At 38.2% G+C, this 25,402-nt stretch overlaps 1 protein-coding gene across 1 annotated transcript in view; it reads right to left on the bottom strand.

Annotated features, from left to right (window-relative positions):
* Positions 1-25,179, bottom strand: part of REC114 (REC114 meiotic recombination protein) — a 110,277-nt gene extending 85,098 nt beyond the window's left edge. The window contains exon 1 of the mRNA XM_027847391.1: positions 25,036-25,179. Coding sequence (XP_027703192.1) covers positions 25,036-25,179 — 144 coding nt within the window. The remainder of the gene's footprint in view (positions 1-25,035) is intronic.
* Positions 25,180-25,402: the final 223 nt, after the last annotated feature.

The following is a 25,402-nucleotide window of genomic DNA, read 5'->3' as shown; positions in this document are numbered from 1 at the left end:
CGCTGGATGACTGGCAGCATCAGAGAGCATATATTACAAGAGGGAGCTCATTCGAATACCTAGGCCTTATCTTCCATTTAATTTGGTTCTTTGTGAGAGTGCTAGGGGCGCTATATCCTGGACTAACTCAATAATCCTATTAAGCTGGAATAACAGAAGCAGTTCTTTAAGGGCTCAGACCATTCAATATCCAACTCTTTTTTTCTCTGTACAGTGAAACTATGGATTCACCTGCAGAGCTAATCAGGACATTGCAATCTGTCCCCCTCTGTGATTTCCCACATTAATTTTCTGCCTTTCTCAATATCTTGATATCTATCTTAATTAGAGATAAACTTTCTTTGGGAACAATAACCCCACTCATTTCTGCCTTCTTCAAAGATTATTAAAGCATTGTCTTCTATTTGACATTTAAAGTCCTTTAGTACATGGGCCTAATCTACTTTTTTAGCCTCATTACACGTTACTTCCTTACACACTATTTAGTCCAGTCAAAGCTGCCTTCGTGCTGTTCCTCACACAACAGGTCACCTCTCATCTCTGTACCTTTGTACTGGGCAACTGCCTAGAATGTGCCCCTTTCACCTCTACTTCTTAGACTCCCCAGTTCCCCACTAATACACTGTTGGTGGAGTTGTGAACTGATCCAACCACTCTAGAGAGCAATTTGGAACTATGTCCAAAGGGCTATAAAACTGTCCACACCCTTTAACCCAGCAATACCACTTCTAGGTCTGTATCCCAAAGAGATCATAAAAACGGGAAAAGGACCCACATGTGCAAAAATATTTATAGCAGCTCTTTTTGTGGTAGTCAAGATTTGGAAATTGAGGGGATACCCATCAACTGCAGAACTGCTGAAACAAATTGAAGTATATGAATGTAATGGAATACTATTGTTCCATAAGAAATGATGAGCAGGTGGATTTCAGAAAAACCTGGAAAGACATGCTAAGTGAAGTGAACAGAATCAGGAAAACACCGTATACAGCAATAGTAACATTGTGTAGTGACCAACTTTGATAGACTTAGCTCTTCTCAGCAACGCAGTAAGACAATTCCAAAAGACTCATGATGGAAAATGCTATCCATATCCAGAGAAAGAACTTTGAAGACTGGATGCAGATTGAAGCATACCATTTTCTCTCTTTTTTTGTTTCTTCTTTCTCATGGTTTTTCCTTTTGATTCTAATCCTTCTTTACAACATGACACATATGGAAATACGTTTTATATGATTGTACACGTATAGCCATATCAGACTGCATGCTGTCTTGGGAGGGGAGAGAGGATGAAGGGGGAGAAAATTTAGAATTAAAAATTTTATAGAAGTGAATGCTGAAAACTAAAAATAAATAAAAAAAAAAGGAATCCCCAGTTCCCTCCCAGGCTCAGCTCTAAAGTACCACCTTCCAAGCAAAACCTTGCCTGGTTTGTCCATTGCCCTGTTCCCCCTAAAATTTTCTCTCGTCTACTTTATTTTTACCTATGTAAATACACGTTGTCTTCTCCAACAGAAATTAAATTCCTTGAAGCTAAACACTAATTTTCATTTCTTTCTTTCTGTCTTCCTGCCAACATACTACCTGGCACATAAAGATGATTAATCAAATGCTTGCTGTCACTTCTCACCAGCCCACCAGTGGCTGCTCCCATTAGCCAGCCTAATGAGAACCATGTACCACTGCTGCACCTAGCTGGTTCAGGTGCTGGCCAAGCAGTACAGGCCCAGTTGCCTCCCCCCGCCCCAATCCCTCACTCAGCCTGCATCTATCCTTGCCATCACAGACAGCAGGACATGGGGCAAGATAAAGTAATCAGCAACTATTGAGGGAGAGTAGCCTTCAACAAAAACCAGCTGTTGTGAGGACAGGGCAGTCCCAGGACCAGTATTTGTTTCCTGAACACTCACTGAGTGTCTTATTCAGCTGCTGCTTTGAAAACCACTGCTTTAAAGCTTTAGAGGCAGCAAGGTGGCACAATGGATAGAGCACTAGTCTGGGAGTCAGGAAGACCTCAATTCAAATCTAGCCTCAGACACTTACTAGCTGTGTGACCCTAAATAAGTCACTTAACCTTTGTCTGCCTCATTTCTTTACTTGTAAAATGGGAATAATAGTATCTACCTCCCAGGATTGTTGTGGGGACAAATAAAATAATATTTGTAAAGTGCTTACCACAGTTCCTGGAACATAGTAGGCACTTAATAAATGCTTATTCCTTCCCTCCCTTTAAACCACTACATATGAATGTGAGTTGGCTAACTGTCCTGGAAGGATATTGATGCTTTCTTTTTTTTCTTTTTTTTCTTTTTTTATTAATTTATTTTGATTTATCAATAATCACCTCCATATACTTTTGAGTTTAAAATTTTTCTCCCCCTTCCTCCCCACCACCCTCCCCAAGATGGCGCACAATCTGATTTAGGCTATACATTTACAATCATATTAAACATATTTTCAGGTTAGTGATGTTGCAAGTAAAAATTAAAACCAGCAGGAGGAACCATCAGAAAGAGGAAACAAAACTCAACAGAAGAGAAAAAGAAAATAGCAATTCAACTTCCATAGTTCTTTCTTTGGATGTGGATAGCATTTTCTATCACAAGGCTTTGGAGATGTCTCAGATCCTTGTATTGCCAGGAAGCGTTAAGTTTGTCAATATTAGTCATCACACAATGTGGCTGTTATCGTGTACAACGTTTTCTTGATTCTGTTCACTTCACTCAGTATCAGACCATACAAGTCTTTCCAGGTTTTTCTGAAGTCAGCCTGTTCATCATTTCTTATAGCACAATAGCATTCCATCACATTTATATACCACAACTTGCTCAGCCATTCCCCAGTCGATGGGCATCCTCTCAATATCCAATTCTTTGCCACCACAAAAAGAGCTGCTATGAATATTTTTGTACATGCAGGTCCTTTTCTCGTTTCTATGATCTCTTTGGGATATAGCCCTAGAAGTGCTGGGTCAAAAGGTATGCACATTTTTATAGCCCTTTGGGCATAGTTCCAAATTGCTCTCCAAAATGGCTGGATCATTTCACAACTCCACCAACAATGCATTAGTGTTCCAATTTTCCCACATCTTCTCCAACATTTATCATTTTCCTGTTTTGTCATGTTGGCCATTCTGATGTGGTACCTCAGAGTTGTTTTGATTTGCATTTCTCTAATCAATAGTGATTTAGAGCATTTTTTCATATGACTATAGATGGCTTTAATTTCTTCATCTGAGAACTGTCTGCTCATATCCTTTGACCATTTATCAACTGGGGAATGGCTTGTATTCTTATAAATTTGACTTAATTCTCTATATATTTTAGAAATGAGGCCCTTATCAGAGAGACTGGTTGTAAAAATTCTTTCCCAATTTTCTACCTTCCTTCTAATCTTAGATGCGTTGGCTTTGTTTGTGCAAAACCTTTTCAATTTAATGTAATCAAGATCATCTATTTTGCTTTTCATAATGTTCTCTATCTCCTGTTTGGCCACAAATTCTTCTGTTCTCCATAAATCTGACAGGTAAACTATTCCTTGCTCTCCCAGTCTGCTTATAGTATCAGCCTTTATATTTAAATCATGTACCCATTTTGACCTTATTTTGGTATATGGTGCGAGATTTTGGTCTATGCCTAGTTTCTGCCATACTCTTTTCCAGTTTTCTCAGCAGTTTTTTTTCAAAAAGTGGGTTCTTATCCCAGAAGCTGGGGTCTTTGGGTTTATCAAATAATAGATAACTATAGTCATTGACTACTGTGTCTTGCATATTTAGCCTATTCCACTAATCCACCACTCTATTTCTTAGCCAGTACCAAGCAGTTTTGATGATTGTTGCTTTATAATACAATTTAAGATCTGGAATGGCTAGGCCACCTTCCCCTGCATTTCTTTTCATTAGTTCTCCTGATATTCTGGACCTTTTGTTCTTCCAAATGAATCTTGATATTATTTTTTCTAACTCTATAAAATAATTTTTTGGTAGTTTGATTGGTAGGGCACTGAATAAGTAAATTAGCTTAGGTAGAATTGTCATTTTTATTATATTAGCTCAGCCTACCCATGAGCAATTGATGTTTTTCCAATTATTTAGATCTGACTTTATTTGCGTGAAAAGTGTTTTGTAATTGTGTTCATAAAGTTCCTGGGTTTGTTTTAGGAGGTAGACTCCTAAATATTTTATAATGTCTACAGTAAGTTTAAATGGAATTTCTTTTTCTATCTCTTACTGCTGGGCTTTGTTGGTAATATATAGAAATGCCAATGATTTATGTGGGTTTATTTTATAGCCTGCAACTTTGCTAAAGTTGTTTATTATTTCAAGTAGTTTTTTACTTGATTCTCTGGAATTCCCTAACTATAACATCATGTCATCTGCAAAGAGTGATAGCTTTGTTTCTTCTTTGACTATTCTAATGCCTTCAATGTCTTTTTCTTCTCTTATTGCTAAAGCTAACGTTTCCAGTACAATGTCGAATAACAGTGGTGACAATAGACATCCTTGTTTCACCCCCGAACTTATTGGAAATGCTTCTAGCTTGTCCCCATTACATCTTATGCTTGCTGAAGGTTTTAGACAGATGCTATTTATTATTTTAAGGAAGACTCCATTTATACCTATGCTCTCTAGTGTTTTTAATAGGAATGGGTGTTGTATTTTGTCAACAGCTTTTTCTGCATCTATTGATATGGTCATGTGGTTTCTGTTAGTTTTGGTGTTGATATGATGAATTATGCTGATAGTTTTCCTTATATTGAACCAGCCCTGCATTCCTGGTATAAATCCTACCTGGTCATAGTGTATTATTCTTGTGATAAGTTGCTGTAATCTATTTGCTAATATTTTGTTTAAAATTTTTGCATCTATATTCATTAGAGAAATTGGTCTATAATTCTCTTTCTCTGTCTTGACTCTTCCTGGTTTAGGTATCAGCACCATATTTGTATCATAAAAAGAATTTGGTAAGATTACTTCTTCACCTATTTTACCAAATAGTCTATATAGTATTGGAATTAATTGTTTTTTAAATGTTTGATAGAATTCGCATGTAAATCCATCTGGCCCTGGAGATTTTTTCCTAGGGAGTTCATCAATGGCTTGTTCAATTTCTTTTTCTGAGATGGGGTTATTTAAGTATTTTACTTCCTCTTCTGTTAATCTGGGCAATTTATATTTTTGTAAATATGTATCCATTTCACTAAGATTGTCAAATTTGTTGGCATATAGTTGGGCAAAATAATTCCTAATTGTTGTTTTAATTTCCTCTTCCTTGGTGGTAGCTTCACCCTTTTCATTCTTGATACTAGTAATTTGGTTTTCTTCTTTCTTTTTTTAAATTAGATTAACCAAAGGTTTATCTATTTTATTGGTTTTTTCATAAAACCAGCTGTTAGTTTTATTTATTAGTTCAATAGTTTTCTTAATTTCAATTTTATTAATTTTTCCTTTGGTTTTCAATATTTCTAATTTGGTGTTTAATTGAGGATTTTTAATTTATTCTTTTTCTAGTTTTTTTAGTTGTATGCCCAATTCATTGATCTCCTCTTTTTCTATTTTATTTATGTAAGCATTTAGAGATATAAAACTTCCCCTAAGAACTGCTTTTGCTGCATCCCATAAGTTTTGGTATGCTGTCTCATTATTGTCATTCTCTTGAATGAAATTATTGATTGTTTCTATGATTTGTTGCTTGACTCAATCATTTTTTAGGATCAGATTATTTAGTTTCCAATTATTTTTTAGTCTATCTTTCCATGGCCCTTTATTACATATAATTTTTATTGCATCATGATCTGAAAAGGACGCATTTAATATTTCTGCCTTTCTGCACTGAATTGTGAGGTTTTTATACCCTAGTACATGGTCAGTTTTTGTGTATGTGCCATGTACTACTTAGAAAAAAGTATATTCCTTTCTATCCTCATTCAGTTTTCTCCACGTGTCTATCATACCTAACTTCTCTAATGTTCTATTCACCTCCTTAACTTTTCTTGTTTATTTTGTGGTTAGATTTATCTAGTTCAGAGAGGGGGAGGTTGAGGTCCCCCACTAGTATAGTTTTGCTGTCTATTTCTTCCTGTAACTCCCTGAACTTCTCCTCTAAGAATTTGGATGCTATACCATTTGGTGCATATATGTTTAGTAATGATATTACTTCATTGTCTCTGGTACCTTTTAGCAGGATGTATTTTCCTTCCTTATCTCTTTTGATAAGATCTATTTTTGCTTTTGCTTTGTCTGAGATCAGGATTGCTAGTCCTGCTTTTTTTACTTCAGCTGAAGCATAATATATTCTGCTCTGGCCTTCTACCTTTACCCTGTATGTGTCACCCTTCTTCAAATGTGTTCCTGTAAACAACATATTGTAGGATTATGGTTTTTAATCCATTCTGCTATACGCTTCTGTTTTATGGGAGAGTTCATCCCATTCACATTCACAGTTATGATTACTATCTGTCTTTTTCTCCATCCTTTTTTCTCTGTTCATGTTTTTCTTTCTCCTTTCTCCTTCCCCCCTCACTAGTGTTTTGCTTTTGACCACTGCCTCCTTCAGTCCCACCTCCCTTCTATTATCCCTTTCCCCTTTGCTTCCCCTTTACCCTTACTGCTTCTTCCCTCCCTTTTATCCCCCCCCTTTTCTTTACCCTTTTCCCTCCTACTGCCTATAGTGCAAGTTAGATTTTTGATTATGTTATTCCCTTCTTGAGCCAAATCTGATGACAGTAAGATTCAAACAATGCTCATCCCCCTCCCTTCTTTACCTCTGCTCTACTAAGTTTTTATGTCTTTTCCTGTAATGTAATTTACCCTTGTCTGCCTCCTCCTTTCTCAGTACATTTTCTTAGCTCAGACTAATCCACTTACTTGGATCTATTTAACCCACTTGATTAGATTTATTTTTTTATCATTACATCAAAGTCAACTTATATCCACCCCCTTTATGTATATTCCTTTAACATGGTATAATAACAGTACAGTTCTCAAGAGTTGCAAGTGTCATCTTCCCTTGTAGGGATGTAAACATTTTGCCCTTATTAACAATATATTGTATCTTTCTGTCCCATTTACCTTTTTATGTCTCTCTTCAATCTTGTACTTCAAGATCAAATTTTTTGTTGAGTGGTCTTTTTATCAGGAATGTTTGGAAGTCCCCTATTTCATTGAATATCCATCTCCTTCTCTGAAAAATCACACTCATTTTCGCTGAGTAGTCCTAGGCTGCATTCCAAGCTCCTCTGCCTTACAGAATATCATGTTCCACGCCCTATGGTCTTTTAATGTAGAGGCTGCAAGGTCCTGTGTAATCATGACTGTGGTTCCACAACATTTAAATTGTTTCTTTCTGGCTGCTTGCAGTAATTTCTCTTTAATTTGGTAATTTTGGAATTTAGCTATTATATTCCTTGGCATTTTCAATTTGGGATCTCTTTCAGGTGGGGATCAGTGGATTCTTTCTATAATTATTTTGCCTTCTGGTTCTAGGACTTCAGAGCAGTTTTCCTTTGTGATTTCCTGAAGGATAGTGTCCAGGCTCTTTTTTCATCATGATTTTCAGGTAGGCCTATAATTTTTAAATTGTCTCTCCTGGATCGATTTTCCAGGTCAGTTGTTTTACCCATGAGGTATTTTACATTTTCACCTATTTTTTTCATTTTTTTGTTTCTGTTTGACTGATTCTTGCTCTCTCATAGAGTCATTAGTTCCCATTTGTTCAATTCTAATTTTTAACAAATTGTTTTCTTCTGTTAGATTTTGTACTTTCTTCTCCAATTGGTCAATTGTGTTTTTAAGGGATTTGTTTTCTTCAGTGTACTTTTTTTTCTAGTTGGCCAATTGTATTTTTAAGGGATTTGTTTTCTTCAGTGTACTTTTTTTCCAGTTGGCCAATTGTACTTTTTAAGGACTCCTCTACCTCTCTCATTTGACTTTTAAAATCCTTCTTGAGCTCTTCTAAGAAGGCCTTTTGAGCTTCAGACCAGTTCATATTCCCTTTTGATGTTGCAGATGTGGGTTTGATGACAATGGTGTCCTCTTCAGAATTTCTCTCTTGATCTTCACTCTTCTCATAATATGAATCTATCATACATTTCTTTTTACTCATGGCGTTTCTTTATTCCCTGGCCTTTAAAGAGATTAAGCTCTTCTGCTGGGGAGCAGAGGGCACTGACCCAAGCTTCTTGTGTGGGGAGCCTAGGTCTTGGTCACTGGCTTTGTGTGCTGGGGCCTCTTATGTTGGCAATTGAAGGCTGTAAGGTTCTGGCAGCTTACCTGGTGTTGGGCTGGAATCAGCAAGGCTGGGACTTTCAGGCAAATCTAGGTTGTCTGCTTTTCCTTTCCTTTAGCTTTGTTTAGCTCCTTTTAGATGGGTGCTGTCGGGTGTTTACCTGCCTGAGGCCCCTTGCAGTGCTGCCTCCCTTAGTTTTGTTGAGGTACTGGGAGACTCCTTTGCTGTAAAATGCTGAGACACCTGCTGGTTTTCTGAGCTGGTTTCCACCGGTTCCCCCCCCTCACTGAGGCACTAGGAGGTCCAGCTGTTAGTGTTTGCCTGCTCTACCACCTGGGCTTCACGATCTCCTCCTGGTTGGCAGTTGGAGGCTGTAGGGTTCTGACAGCTTACCTGGTGTTGGGCTGGAATCAACAAGGCTGGAACTTTCAGGCAACTCTAGGTTGCTTTTTTCAGCTCCTTTCAGACGAATGCTGCAGGATGCTTATTCACCTGGGGCCCTGTGTAGTGCTGCTTTCCCTTATTTTTGCTGAGGCACTGGGAGACCAGTTTGCTGTAGATTGCCGAGGCACCAGAATCTCCTCCTGGTGTGCTAAAGTGGGTGTTTCCACTAGCTGGCTGGGCAACTCCCATTCAGTACTACTCCCCTTCCCCCAGGGTAAGAAGCGCCTTTCCCGTTAATCCCTCTAGCTACCTGGGCTACTGCACTGCTGCACCCCGTCTTTCTTCTGGTTCAGCTGTTCCTGGGTTTTTTCTGGGGTGATATTTTCTGGGTTTTCAGAGGTTGATAGGGGAGGGTGAGAGCGACTACCTTTTTACTCCACCATCTTGGTACTGATGCTTTCAATAGAAATAGCGAAGTTTGGAAATTTCGAAGATGGTCAGATTTCTGGGGAAAATGACTGATTACCTTTGATGCATGTTGAATTTGAGCTTCAAATGAAAGGTCTAGCAGCCAGTTGGTAATGTGGGATTGTGGAACATGAGTACACAGAAAAATTAGGACTAGACACATAGATTTGGGAGTCATCTACATAGAGATGATTTAACCCTTGGGAGCTGTATGATCACCAAGAGAATATAGAGAGAAAAGATGATCCAGAACAGAGTCTTGGAGAATACCTGTAGAAGATGAAGGATGATCCAACAAAGTAGACTATGAAGGAGGCTTCAGAAAAAGAACAAGGACACAAAAGTTAAGGAAGGAGAGAGTATCCAGGAGCATAGAGTGGTCAACAGTGACTTTTCTAGTAGTCAAGGTATTGAATGGGAAGAAAGAAATACAGTGGATGAAAGCTTGAAGGGATGGCAAGGCAAAATTGCAGTTTTTTAAAGATGGAGAATCCTGAGATATTTATAGCAAGCAGGAGAGACACCACAAGATAAGGAGAGACTGAAGATGGGGGAGAGGGATTAATGGTCAAACAGGCATTCTCTAGAAGGAGAGAAGCTCTAGGATACAAATAGAGGGACAGACCTTGTCAAAGAAAAGGGCCGCCTCTTCTTCAGAGCCTAGAACAAAGGAGGAGAGAATGAGGGACGATATAGAAGTGGTTTTGAGTTATGGAGTAGTAGAGAAGGAGCTTATACCAGATGGTCTTATTTTTCTCAATAAAGGAGATGGCAAAACCTTATTTCACTGAGAGAGAAAAGGAGGAGGGTTGTATAGGGGGAGAAATGAAAAAAGTTTAGAGCAACTGCTGCATGGGGTTGTGAAAGTCAAGCAGGAAAGAATAAAAAGAATGCCATACAGCAATGAGGGCCCAGTTAAAACTGGATAGAGTGGATATATGTGGTGCAATTGTGTGATTTCTTCCAGCAGGATTTAGCAGAAAACAGTAGGAGCAGAGAAGGTAGATAAAAGGGGTAGCCAGTGATAGAGGTTTGGTAACCTGTCATCAGGACAAGGTAAAAAAGTATAATTTCCTCACTTCTGAAATGAAAGAGTTAAATTACATGATCACATTAGATCCAGACAGCTCCAAATCTGGATCCTGTGCTCTGATTATAATGAAGTTTTCCCTTAAAAGCTCAATCTGCCTCTTGCCATTTCCATGAAAATTTCAAAGTTTCATTTTCGAAATGCTATTAAACTGACCAAGAAAGGCTAGCATCTCTTCCCACTGCCCACTATATATGGTAGCAATACTATAGCAGGTAGAAGTTAGGACAATGCAGCTAGCAAGACAAGGCAAATAGCCTCAGTGACAGAAACAAGCAGAGATACCAGCCTAGTGGCTAGTCTTCAATTTCTATACGTGGTCCTCTTCTTTATCCCAACCCTCTACCAGATGTTTCAGAGTGACAGAAGAAGAAGCAGTAGTTTCTATTGCATGGAAGAAGTCCCTCTTAATAAAAATAATAACTAGTATTTATATAGTACTTTAAGGTATGCAAAACACTTTACAAATATCATCTCATTTTATCTTCACAACAACCCTGGAAGGTAGGAGCTATTATTATCTCCATTTTTATAGAAGAAGAAACTAAGGTAGACAGAGGTTAAGTGACTTTCTTAGGGTCTACACAGCCAGTAAACTGAGACTGGATTTGAACTCAGATCTTCCTGGCTTCAACTTCCAGTGCACTATCCACCACAATTTTTAACTGCCTCCAGCCAAGAAGGCTGCCTAAACAAGGGTATGACAGCCAGCTCCTACATCCGTACTCTAGGGAAAAAAAAAATACTACAGATAGCATCAGATCCAATACAAACAACATTCACATTTACACATACTCACACATATACATAAAACCAGCTATCAGATATTTCAGACTGTATGTTCTGGTGATATCTTAAATTTAACATGCTAAAACTGTCTCATTATTTTTCCCACAAGTCCTTTTCAATTCCAAACCTATTTCTTGAACAGGTAACCTCCAGCTTTCTAGGGGCTCAGATTTGTAATCTGGATGTTATCCTAAACTTCTCACTCTCTCAGACCCAACAGATCCAGTCAGTTGACAAATCTTGCCATTTCTACCTTCACAACATCTCACATTGAATCCCTTCTCTCCACTCATACTACCACCCTCTTGCCTAGATGATCAAAATAGCCTTCTAACTGGTCTCCCTGCCTCTAACCTTTTAGCACTCCAGTCTACCTAATACACTGTCAGCAAAATAATTTTTCTTAGCACAGACATGACCACAATTATCCTACTCAACCAACTCCAGTGGATTCCTACTGCCTTTAGGACCAAATACAAATTTCTCAGTTTAGCCTTTAAAGTACTACACAATATGGCTCCAACCTATATAGCCTTGTTGGACAGCACTCTCCTTCCTGCAGCTGGTGATCCGGTCAAACTGGCCGTCTCTCTGTTCCTCACTCAGCACACTCCTCCAATTTCCCAGTCTTTGCACTGTCTTATTCCTGAAATGGACTACCACTTTATCTCAACCTCATAAAGTCCTTCCCTTTCTTCCTTTAAGATGAAGTTTAGCCATGATCTGCATGAAGCTTTTCCTGATTCCCCCATCTGCTAGTTCCCTCCCTCCTAAACTACCTTATACTTGACTATACTTGTGTGTGTGTGTGTGTGTGTGTGTGTAAATATATATATATATATACACTTATATTTGTATACACTTGTATTTATTAACTTAAGGGGACTTATGGCAATACCAAGCAGGGCTGATTACCCCACCCAAAAGGGCATCAAGGGGGCAGAGCCCAAACCTGATAACAAAGCCTCCATTCAGGAACTAAAAATGGAAAGATGGGTAAATCAAAGAAAAGCCCAAACAATATGTTTTTAAAATTGTGGTTCTAGAGATGCCCAAAAAGTAGAATAACTCTGTAACAACTACAAGCAAAGACTCAAAGGGAAAAAACGGATTTTCCACAAATAATACATGAATACCTAAAAGAAATGAAGCAAGGGATTAAAAAAAATATGAAATGCAAGCAGCAGGGGAAAGAGTTGGAAGAAAAAATAACTTAGAAGAGAAAGTGATAAACCTTAAACAAGAAATGGAATCCCCCAAAACCACAACAGACCAAATAAATCAATGACTGCAAAGGACTGCAAGCAATAGTAGAACAAAATCAAAAGGTTGATAAAATAGAAGAAAATAAAAGTATCTGCTGGAACTGAACCTGAAAATGGGTCAAAGAGAAATAATTTAAGAATCACTGGACTCACTGAAAACCATGTTTTTTAGCTGTTTTTTTAAAAGTGTGGACGGTATGTTTCAAGAAATCATAAATAAAAACTGTGGTAATCTATTAGAACCACAGGACAAAGTGCAAACAGAAAGAAATGACCAATCACTCTTGGGGGAAAAAAAACTAAAAGAAAAAGTCCCAGCAATGTCAAGTTCAAAATCCTTAGCTTTCACATCAAAGAAAATAATACTACAAGCATCCAGAACAAAAGAACAGGTTAAGTACCAAGGAACTATAGTCAGGCTCACACAAGACTTAGCAGCTTAGCAAAAGATATACAGACTTACAATCAAGAATAATTTGCCCTCCAAAGTCAGGTATAATGCTAAAAGAAAAAATACTTTTAATGAAATAGAAAACTTTCAAGCATCCCTGATAAAAAGACCAAAGCTAAGTAAGAATTCTGAAATGTAAAGACTTAAGAGAAGATGAGACTTAAAAAGAAAACTACAGAGGTAAATTTATTTGACCAATTGGAATAGGCTATGGTGATGATGAACTAAAATTCTTTTTATTTTTTTAATTTTCAGTTCCAAATTATTTACTTTCATCCCCCACTCACTGAGAAGACAAGAAATGATACCCATTATACATATGAAGTTATGCAAAACATACTTCCACATTAGTCACGTTGTGAAAAATAAAGTGCAAAACAATATGCTTCAATCTGCACTCAAAGTTCATCAGTTCTCTCCCCAAAGGCGGATAGCATTTTTTGCCATGAGTACTTTGGAATTATCTTGGATCACTGTACTGATCAGAGGAGCTAAATCTTTCACAGTTGATTATCGTTACAACATTGCTGTTACTGTGTACAACACTATCCTGATTCTCTTCACTTCGCTTTGCATCAGTTCAAATGTCATCCCAGCTTTTTCTGAAACATTCCTTTCCTTATTTCTTACAGCACAACAGTATTCCATCACAATAATTTGCTCAGTCATTCTCCAATTAACGGGCATCCCCTCAATTTCCAATTTTTTGTCATCACAAAAAGAGCTGCTATAAAAATTTTTATACATATGAATTCTTTTTCTTCACTCTCTTAGAGATACAGACCTAGTATCCTGAAAGATATCTCAGAATGAAAACTCCCAGGAATATAACAGCCAAATTCCAGAGATTTCAGGTTAAGGAGAAAATATTAAAACAAACCAAAGAGAAACCATTCAAATATCATGGAGCTACAGTCACGATCATACAAAAGTTAGCAGCTACCACAATAAAGGAGTGGAGATCTTATAATATGATACTCTAAGAAGCAAAGGAGATAGGATTACAACCTACCCAGCAAAACTGAGTACAATCCTTCCAGGGAAAAATGGTTATTTAAATGAAAAAAAGGACTTTCAAACACTCCTGATGAAAAGAACAGAGATAAAAAGAAAATCTGACTTTCAAACACAAGACTCAAGAGAAGCATAAAAAAGTAAACATGAAAAAGAAATCATAATGGACTTAAGAGGTTTAAACTGTCTACTTTCCTACATGGGAAGATGATAACATGTAACTCCTAAGAGCTTTATCACTATTAGGGCAGTTAGAAGGAGTCTACATAGAAAGAGGGCTTGGGTATAAGTCAGTTATTTGTTGGGAGGATCTAAAAAACGGAAGGATGAGAAAGAGGGATGCACTGCGACAAGAAGGAAAGGGAGAGGAAGAATGGAGAAAATTATTTCACATAAAAGAGATACCCAAGGAAGAGTTTTTACAATGAAGGAAAAAATGGGGTGGGGGAAGAACACTTGAATCTCACTCTCATCTGAGCTGATCCAAAGAGAGAAGTATGCATATACACTCAGTTGGATACAGAAATCTATTTTATCCAACAGGAAAGTAGGAGGTTTCGTTGCTGAGTAGTTTTTCTATCATGCCTGACTCTTTATGTCCACATTTGGGATTTTCTCAGCAAAGATATTAGAGTGGTTTGCCATTTCCTTCTCCAGCTCATTTCACAGATGAGGAAACTAAGGCAAACAGGGTTAAGTGACTTACCCAGAGTCACACAGTTAGAAGGTGTCTGAGGTCAGATTTGAACTCAGTAAGATGAGTCTTCCAGTCTGGGCCTGCACCACGTAGCTGCCCCTATGGAAGGGGCTAAAAGAAAGTGTGTGTTGAGGGGAGTGGTAAGAGAGCGCGTAGACTCAAGGAGGCAGTGGTTAGAAGCAAAACAGACTTTTGAGGAGTGATAGGGTGAAAAAAAAAGAGAAAGAGAAGGATACACAGAAGAAAAAAGGATAGAGAGAAATACAGAGTAATTATAATTATGAATATGAATGGCATGAACTCAACCATAAAAAGGAAGCCAATAGCAGAATGAAGTAGAAATCAGAATCCAACAACACGTTGTTTACAAGAGACACAGTTGAAACAGAAGGACACATGTAGAGTTAAAATAAGGAGCTGTAACAGAAGCTATTATGCTTCAGCTGAAGTAAAAAAGGCAGGCACAGCAAACATGATCTCAGACAAAGCAAAAGCAAAAATGTACCTAATTAAAAGAGATAATCAGGGAAACTATATTTTGATAAAATGTATCATGGACAATGAAGCAATATCAATACCAAATACATATGCACCAAATGGCATAGCATCCAAATTCTTTTATTTTAATTATTTTTAGTTTCTAACATTCTCTTTTATAAGATTTTGAGTTCTAAATTTTTCCCCTCTCCCTCCACTCTCCCCTCCTCAAGATGGCATGCAATCTGATATAAGCTATACACGCATGATCATATTAGATATTTCCAAATTAGTCTTGCTATGAAAGAAGAATCAGAACAAAAGGGAAAAACCATAATAAAGAAAACACACACAAAAAAAGAGGAAAATATTATGCTTTGATGTGCATTCAAACTCCATAGTTCTTTCTCTGGATGTAGATAGCATTTTCCATCATGAGTCTTTTGGAATTGTCTTAGATCATTGCAATGCTGAGAAGAGTTAAATCTATCATAGTCGATCATTCATAATGTTGCTGTTACTGTGTACAATGTTCTCTTGGTTCTGCTCACTTCATGAAGCATCAGTTCATGCAAGTCTTTCCAGGCTTTTCTGAAGTCCACTTGCTCACCATTTCTTATGGAACAAAAGTATTCCATTACAGAATGGCAAAGTTCTTAAGTCCCTCTTATTCAACAACCAGAATTCACACTCCTGTTGTCAGTAGAGTTGACTAAACATTTTAGACATAAGAAACAGTTGCACATTTAAACTACCCAGAGAAAAGTTTCACAACATTCTTATGGTCTGAGAATCCTCACTGTCAAAGTTCTTATGTATGTCTAACCTAATTCCTTCATGCTGCATTTTATTTTTTATTTTTTATTTTTTAATTTTTTAATTTTTTTAATTTTTAACTTTCACTTCCACAAGATTTTGAGTTCCAAATTTTCTCCTCATCTCTCCCCTCCCCCCACCCAAGACAACCTGCATCCTGATTATCCCTTCCCCCAACCTGCCCTACCTTCTATTTTCCTGTAGGGTAAGATAGGTTTCTATACCCCATTGCCTGTGTATCTTATTTCCAAGTTACAAGTAAAAACAATTTTTAACATTCATTTTGAAAATTTTGAGTTCCAAATTCTCTCCCTTCCTCCCTCTCCACCCACCCTCATTGAGAAGACAAACAATTCCATATAGGTTATACATGTACAGTCATGCAAAAACACTTCCATAATAATCATGTTGTGAAAGACTAACTATATTTCCCTCCATCCTATCTTGCCCCACATTTATTCTGCTCCCTCCTTTACCCTGTCCCTCCTCAAAAGTGTTTGCTTCTTATTACCCCCTCCCCCAATCTGCCCTCCTTTCTATCACCTTTCCCCTCTTATCCCCTTTCCCTCCTACTTTCCTGTGGGGTAAGATAGATTTCCATACCCAATTGAGTGTGTGTTATTCCCTCCTTGAGCCAAATCCTATGAGAGTAAGATTCACCTCCCCCCTTTTCCCCTCCACTGTAAAAACTTTTTCCTGCTTTTTTTATGTGAGATAATTTACCCCATTCTACCTCTCCCTTTTTCTCCTTCTCCCAAAACATTCTTCTCTCACCCCTTAATTTTACTTTTTTAGATATCATCCCTTAATATTCAACTCACCCTGTGTCCTGTGTGTGTGTGTATTATTCCCTCCAACTACCCTAATAATGAGAAAGGTCTCATGAGTTACAAATATCATCTTTCCATGTAGGAATATGAACAGTTCAACTTTAATAAGTCCCTTATGATCTCTCTTTCCTGTTTACCTTTTCATGCTTCTCTTGAGTCTTGTATTTGAAAGTCAGTTTTTCTATTTAACTCTGTTCTTTTTCTCAAGAATGCAAGAAATTTCTCTATCTCATTGACTATCTATTTTTTCCCCTCATAGATTATACTTAGTTTTGCTACATAGGTGATTCTTGGTTTTAATCCTAGCTCCTTTGACCCCCGGTATCTCATATTCTAAGCCCCCTGATCCCTTAATGTAGAAGCCACTAAATTTTGTGTTATCCTGACTGTGTTTCCACAATACTTGAATTGTTTCTTTCTGGCTGTTTGCAATATTTTCTCCTTGACCTGGGAACTCTGGAATTTGGCTACAATATTCCTAGGAGTTTTCCTTCTGGGATTTCTTTCAGGAGATGATTGGTGGATTCTTTCAATTTCTATTTTACTCTCTGGTTCTAAAACATCAGGGCAGTTTTCCTTAATAATTTCTTGAAAGATGATGTCTAGGCTCTTTTTTTGATCATAGTTTTCAGGTAGAACAATAATTTTTATATTATCTCCTCTGGATCTATTTTCCAGGTCAGTTGTTTTTCCAATGAGATATTTCAAACTGTCTTCTATTTTTTTCATTCTTTTGGTTTTGTTTTATAATTTCTTGATTTCTCATAAAGTCATTAGCTTCCATTTGCTCCATTCTAATTTTTAAGGAATTATTTTCTTCAGTGAGCTTTTGGACCTCCTTTTCCATTTGACCAATTCCGGTTTTTTTTTTTTTGTTTTTTTTAGGCAATTGGGGTTAAGTGACTTGCCCAAGGTCACACAGCTAGTAAGTGTCAAGTGTTTGGTCTGAGGCCAGATTTGAACTCAGGTCCTCCTGACTTCAGGGCCAGTGCTCTATCTACTGCACCACCTAGCTGCCCCCCCCACTCTGCTTTTTAAGGTATTCTTCTCCTCATTGGCTTTTTGGACCTCTTTTGCCATTTAGTCTAGTCTATTTCTTAAGGTGTTATTTTCTTCAGTGTTTTATTTTTGTTTTTTTTTTGGTCTCCTTTAGCAAACTGTTGACTCGTTTTTCATTATTTTCTTGCATTACTCTCATTTCTCTTCCCAATTCTTTCTCTACTTTTCTTACTTGATTTTCAAAATATTTTTTGAGCTCTTCCATGGCCTGAGACCAATTCATATTTTTCTTAGAGGCTTTAGATGTAGAAGCTTTGACTTGCTGTCTTCTTCTGAGTGTATGTTTTGATCTTGCTGAGTTTTTCCCATTGTTTGCTCATTTTCCCAGTCAATTACTTGACTTTTTAACTCTTTGTTAAGGTAGGGCTTTGCTTCCAGCGTGGACAGTGTACTGTCCCAAGCTCCAGGGGTTTTGTGCAGCTGTTTTGAGTGATACTTCTAGGGAGTTGTAAGTTTTAAGTTCTTCCAAGGTGGTATGATCTAAGGAGAGACGTTTAATACTCTCCTGGACTGTGCTCAGGTCTGTGAGTGATCACAAGCACTCTTTTCTGCCCTGGAACTGTGAGGAAGGTTCCCTCTCCACTGCTGCCACAAGCTCTGCTAGGCCAATGTTCCTCTTTGCCCCAGGTCTGTGACCCAGATCCAAGTATGGGCAAAGTAACAGAATCCTGCCTCAGTGCCAGCAAAGAGATCCCTGTAATCTCCTTCTGATCAGTTGTTCAATCCCCTTACTATTTGTGGGTTGAGGGTTTTGGAAGCGGCTGCTGTCACCACCACTGCTACTGCCCCAGGACTGTGCTGAGGCCGTGGTTGGACTACTCTCCTCTCTCACCCAGGTCTGACAGACCTTTCCTACTGACCTTCTAAGCTGTCCTTGGTATTTGTTAATTGAAAAGTCTGGAAACTTCCACAATGATTCAGTCCTTTGAAGCCCGCTATGGGTTTGCTGGGGCCCAGTCTGAGCTGGTGCAATTTGCACCAGACTGTCCCCCTCTCTCTGCTTGGTGCAACAGACCTTCCAGGTTGTCTTTGGCTGGAAATTTGTTCCACTCTGTCTTTTTGTGGGTTCTGCTGCTCAAGAATTTGTTTATGGTCATTTTTTACAGGTATTTGTAAAGCAAGTCCCGGCTTTCACTCCACCATCTTGGCTCCAGCCTAGCATCCAAATTCTTAAAGAAGTTAAGGAGATGAATAGAATTTTATAAAAGTTAAATATGACAGACATCTGGAGAAAACAGAATGAGAATGGAAAGTATTATTTTTTCTCAGCTGTATACGACACTTTCACAAAAACTGAGCATATATTAGGACACTGAAACCTCACAAACAAATGCAGAAAAGCAGGAATAGTAAAAGAACCCTTTTGGGACCATATACAATGAAATTTACATTTAATAAAGGGTCTTGGAAGCATAGATTAAAAATTAATTGGAAACTAAATAATCTAAATCTAAAAAATGCATGGGTCAAAGAACAAATCATAGAAACTATCAATAATGTCATTAAAGGTAATGACAACAATGAGACAATATATCAAAATTTGTGAGATACAATCAAAACAATACTTGGGGGGAAATCTCTCCCTAAATGCTTACATCAATAAAAGACAGAAAGAACAGATCAATAAATTGGGCATACAAGTAAAAAATTTTAAAAAAGAACAAATTAAAAATCTCCAATTAAACACCAAAATGGAAATCCTAAAAATCAAAGGATTAAGAAAACAAAGTAAGAAGACATTGAAATAATAAATAAAAGGACTGTTTTTTGTGGGGGAGGGAGGAATTAAAATAAATAAACCACTGATTGATTTGATTTTTAAAAAAGACAAAGGAAAACTAAATTACTAGTATCAAAAATAAAAGGGTGAAAGTACCACCACTGAAGAAGAAATTAAAGAATTATTAGGAGCTATTTTGCCCAGTTATATGCTAGTAAAACTGACAATCTAAGTCAAACAGATGGATATTTACAAAAATATAAATTGCCCAGATTAACAGAAACAGAATACTTAAATAACCCTATCTTAGAAAAAAAATGAAACAACCCATCAATGAGCTCCCTAAGAAAAAATTCCTAGGACCAGAAGGATTTACAAGAGCATTTTACCAAATATTTAAAGAATAATTAACTCCAATACTATATAAACTATCTGGAAAAAAATCCCTTATTTCTTCTATTACACAAATGTGGTTTTGATACCTAAACCAGGAGAGCAAAAACTGAGAAAGAAAATTATAGACTAATTCCCTAATGGATATCAATGCAAAAATCTTAAATAAACTACCAGCAAGGAACTTACAGCAACATAACACAAAGATCATACATTATGACTAGATGGGATTTATACCAAGAATAAAGGGCTGGTTCAATATTAGGAAAACTATAAGCATAACTGGCCATATCAATAACAAAAACAACAAAAATCACATGATTATATCAATTCACATTGAAAAAGTTTTAGACAAAATACAAAACCCATTCATTCCTACTAAAAACATTAGAAAGCATAAGACTAAATGGAGCTATTCTTGAAATGATGAGCAGTATCTCTCTAAAACTAAGAGCAAACATTATCCACAACACAGATAAACCGGAAGCCTTCCCAAGAAAATAATATCGGGGTGAAAGCAGGACGTCCATTATCATCAATCCGTATTACTCAATATTGTATTAGAAATAACAGTTTTATCAGTAAGACAAGAAAAACAAATTGAAGTAATAAGAATAGGCCACGAGGAAACAAAACTATCACAATTTGCAGATGATATGATGGTATACTTAGAGAATCCTAGAGAATCAACTAAAAAAAAACTAGCTGAAACAATAAACAACTTTAGCAAAATTTCAGGATATAAAATAAACCCACATAAATCATCAGCATTTCTATTACAAACAAAACTCAGCAAGAAGAAATAGAAAAAGAGATTCCATTTAAAATAACTGTAGACAATGTAAAATACTTGGAGGTCCATCTGCCAAGACAAACTCAGAAACTCTATGAGCACAATTTTGAAATACTTTTCACATAAATACAGATCTAAACAACTGGAAACGTGTCAAGTGCTCACGGACAGGCCGAGCCAATACAATGAAAGTGACAATTCTACATAATTAATATACTTATTCAGTGCCATACTAATCAAACTACAAAAGAATTATTTTATAAAGTCTGAAAAAAATTTCACTTGGAAGAACAAAAGGCCAAGAATATCATGAAAATTGATGAAAAAAAAATGTGAAGGAAGGCAGCCTAGCAGTACCAGATGTCAAACTATATTCAAACAAAGAGGTAATCATCAAAACAATCTGATACTGGCTAAGATATAGAGTAGTGGATCAGTGAGACAGAATACGTACACAATACATAGTAATAAATGACCATGTTAATCTAGTGTTTGGTAAACCCCAAAATCCAAGATTAAGGGGCAAGAACTCACTATATGACAAAAACTACTTACTGGAAAAACTGGAAAACAGTATGGCAGAAACTAGGCAGAGACAAATATCTCATACCATATACCAATATAGTGTCAAAATAAGTATGTGATTTAGACATACGGGGCAAAATCATAAGCAAGTTAGGGGAGCATGGACTGGTTCACCTATCAGATCTTGGGATACAGAAGAGTTTGTGATGAAACAAGAGATAGAGAGGATCACAAGAGACAAAGTGCATCATTTTTATTACATGAAATTAAAGTTTTTGCACAAACTAAACCAACACAGCCAAAATTAGAAGGAAAGTAGGAAACTGGGAAAGAATTTTTACAGCAAGTTTCTCTGATAAAGACTTCATTTCTTAAATATATATGGAACTGAGTCAAATTTATAAAAATGAGAGTAATTCCCCAATTGATAAATAATCAAAGGATATGAAAAGGCAGTTTTCAGAAGAAGAAATCAAAACTATTAATAATCATATAAAATGCTCTAAATCACTATGATTAGAAACATGCAAATTAAAACAGCTCTGAGGTTACCACCTCACACCTATCAGGTTGGCTAACACGACAGAAAAGGAAAATGACAAATGCTAGAGAAGAAGTGGAAATACTGGAACACTAATGCATTGCTGGTAGAGTTGTGAACAGGCCCAACCATTCTAGAGAACAATTTGGAACTATGCCCAAAGGGCTATAAAACTGTGAGTACTCTTTCACCCAGTAATAACACTGTATGTCTGAATTCCAAAGAGACCAAAGAAAAGGGAAAAGAACCTAGTTGTATAAAAATATTTATAGCAGCTCTTTTTGTAGTACCAAAATTGTAAATTGAGGGCATGGTCATCAACTGGGGAATGGTTCAACAAGCTGTGGTATATGATTGTAATGAAATATGATTGTGGTATAAAACATGACATGGGGATGGTTTCAGAAAAACCTGGGAAGACTCATATGAACTGATGCGAAGTGAAGTTAGCAGAATCAGAAGACTACAGTACACAGTAATAGGAATATTGTAAGGATAATCAACTGTGAAAGATTTAGCTATTCTGATCAAGACAATGATACAAAATGATTCCAAAGGACTCATAATAAAAAATACCATCCATCTCCAGAGAGAGAACTGATGAGTGCAGATCAAAGCAAATTGTTTTTCACTTTATTATTTTTTTTGCAATATGGCTAATATAGAATTGTTTTTTATTTGACTTTACATGTATCATACTGCTTGCCTTCTCAATGTGGAGGGGAGAAGGAGCAGGGATGGAGAGAATTTGGAACTTGAAAATTTTAAAGAATGTTAAAAAATTAAAAGAAAAAATGAAAAATTGAGTCTAATAAAAAAAAAAAGATAATTTCAAAGAATCCAGGGTAGATGATTTCAAAGAATGGGTGTAGTGAAATGAGCAAAACCTGAAAAACAATTTTGCAATAACAATATTGTAAAGAAAAACAATTCTGAAAGAACTCTGATTAAAGCAATAACCAACCATGTCTCTAGAAGACCAAGGATAAAAAATATTACTCAACTCCTAACAGAGATGATAGACTCAAAGATGTGGAGACAGAAATACCTTTTTAAACACACCAAAGTGCCAATTAACAAGCATTTATTAAGCACTCGATAGGTGCCAGGCACTGTGCTAAATGCTAGGGATACAAAGAGAGGCAAAAACACAGTCTCTGCTCTTATGGAGCTCACATTCTAACAGCAGAAGCTACACAAAACAATTTTGTACATACAATATGTACTGAGTAGATGAGGACAATCTTAAGGGGAAGGAACCAGAGGTAGTGGTAGCTGGGAAGAGACTTTTGAAGAAGGTGAGATTTCAGCTAAGTCTTGAAAGAAAAAAGGGAAATCAGAAGGCAGAGGTGAGGAAGGAGAACATTCCAGGCATGGGGGACAGCCAGTGAAATGGGTAAGACAAAATACAGCCTTGTGTTGGAGGAATGGCAACAGGCCTAGTGTTGCTGGATTAGAGACAACTCGGAGGGAGTCCAGTGTGAGAAGATTGGAAAGGTTGGTCAAGACAAGGCTGACAAACAGGAAATCCTATATTTGATGTAACAAGCAAAAGGGGGCCACTGGAATTTATTGAGTGGGGTCAGTCTTGTGTTTGAGGAAAAGTCAACTTTGGCAGCTGAACAGATGGTAGGTTGTAGAGGAGAGAGGAACTTGAGGCAGGGAGTCCAAACAGAGGACTGCTTAAGTAGAACAGCCATGAGGCTATAAGAGTCTGTACCAAACTAGGGGCCATGTGACAAAAGGGTACAAGTGATGTGAAGGTAGAAACAACAAAACCTGGCTACAGACTGGATATGTGGAGGTGAAGAGGGTGGGGGTTTCTGGGGTGCTCCTAGATGCACAGAGGCACCCCAAGATGGCGGGAAAAAGCCCAAATCGCAGCGCAGATCTGCCTGAAAGAATTCGACCCAGATTTTCTTCCAGCCAGAGGAAAAGTTTATTAAAGATAAGCATATAGGCCAGACTCCAAAGGAACCCAAACATCAGTGATCTAAATGGGGGTTAAGGTGGTCAGGTGTGGTGTGAGGCAGTCTCAACCTCTTGGGCATGAGGAAAGCTCAGCGTCTGAGTGGGGGCTAAGGTGGTCAGGCCAGGTGACGCTCCTTAGCAGCAGGCATGGGGGATCTCAGCCTCTAGGGGCATGAGTAGTTCCCAGCAGGTGAGTGGGAGCTGGGGTGGATAGGCCATGTGGTGCTTGTGAGGACGAGCTGGCAAGAGCCTCAGCCTCTAGGCTTGAGGACAGCCCAGCATCAGAATGGGGGAAAGGTGAGTCTTAAGTACAGAAAGACTGGGGGAGTGGTCTAGGAGTGGCCAAGCAGTTTGGAGTGAGGGGAGGAGGGGGTCTAAGGAGATCTGGATGGGAGTGGCTAGTAAGCTGGGATGAACAGAATTCCTGGGTCCCTGACCGAGTGGCACCTAGCTAGGATTAAGGGTGGCCAGAGGAAGGGGGGTTGGTTGGGTCGGTTTGGAAGGTAATAAACAATGAGAACAGATAATGAAGGGAACTGAAAGGGGGGGAAGTTTGCTTTCAAATGGAGATAAAGAGAGACAAACAGAAGCGAGGTTCTTTTTGGGGCCAGGAAGGAGAGCACATTTGAATAAGCTTTCAAATTGAGAGACATAAAGTGAGTCTACAAGGAATCTAAAAGTTTTAAGGTTTTTCTGGGAACTGTAAACAAGGAGCCAAATTCCTTTCGGTGTAAAGGGGCAAAGGTAAATCTCTTCAGAGGGAGTGAGAGATAATGATATTAATGATAACAGCTAGCATTTATATATTTATTATGTACATTTATATTTCTAAATTTATGTAAGTGTATTAAATATAATTTATATAAATGTTTATTAACATACATTCATCTTCATTACAGGTTTAATAAATATATATTTAATAGCATATTCATAAGTACAGTTATGTGAATGTATTTATATGAATAGGTATGTTTATACTAATATATTTATATAAATATTTTAATGTATTTAATAAACACATTTATATGAGCTAGGTGGTTCAGTGGACAGAACGCTGGCTGTGGAGTCAGGAGGACTCTCTTCCCGAGTTCAAATCTGGCCCCAGACACTTCTTAGCTGTGTGACCCTGGGCAAGTCACTGAACCCTGTTTGCCTCAGTTTCCTCATCTGTAGAATGAGCTGGAGAAGGGAATGGCAAACCAGTATCTTTGCCAAGAAAACCCCACGTGGGGTTACGGGGAGTCATACACGACTTAAACGGCTGAACGACATACATTTATGTGAATATATATTTAATAAATATATTATTCTATATTTATATTTTAGGGTCATATTTTATCCTCACAACCCTGAGAAACAGATGTAAATAGCCCTACCTAATAGGTGAGGAAACCAAAGTTAAGTGACTCGCCTCGGGTCACAGAACCCTTTCCCAAACTCACTGGGTCTGGCTGTACGGCTCCCGCCCTTCGGCTCGCCCCTCCCCCCGCCCCTCCCCCACGCACCGCCCCTCCCCCACCCCCTCACCTTCCAGGAGGCGGAGGGGTCGGAACCCGGCGGCGCCTCAGCAGCGGCCCCAAAGCGGTCGGTGCCCGCGGGCACGAAGCGGCCGTAGCGCTTCAGGGGCCACTGCTCCGAGGCGCAGGGAGGAACCTTCGCCGCCCGCTCCATGGCCGCCGCCGCGCCTCGTCCTGACTGTGGAGCCCCAGCGACATGCCCCGGGCGGCCCCGCGGCCAGCCAATCCTAGAGCGAGCTCCTCCTGGCACCGCCTCCCGGCCTGACGGCGGCCAATGAAAGGCCGCATCCTGGGCACGCGCCCCCTGGCCCGGGAAAGCAGGCACGTGGCCTCCGGGGCCACCAGGCCGTCGCTACTAGGCGTTTACTTTCCAAGCG

This window comes from Vombatus ursinus, unplaced genomic scaffold (genome assembly GCF_900497805.2).
Source record: "Vombatus ursinus unplaced genomic scaffold, bare-nosed wombat genome assembly UNPS02015404.1, whole genome shotgun sequence".
NCBI lineage: Eukaryota > Metazoa > Chordata > Mammalia > Diprotodontia > Vombatidae > Vombatus > Vombatus ursinus.
This window is presented reverse-complemented; position numbering and strand designations above follow the sequence as displayed.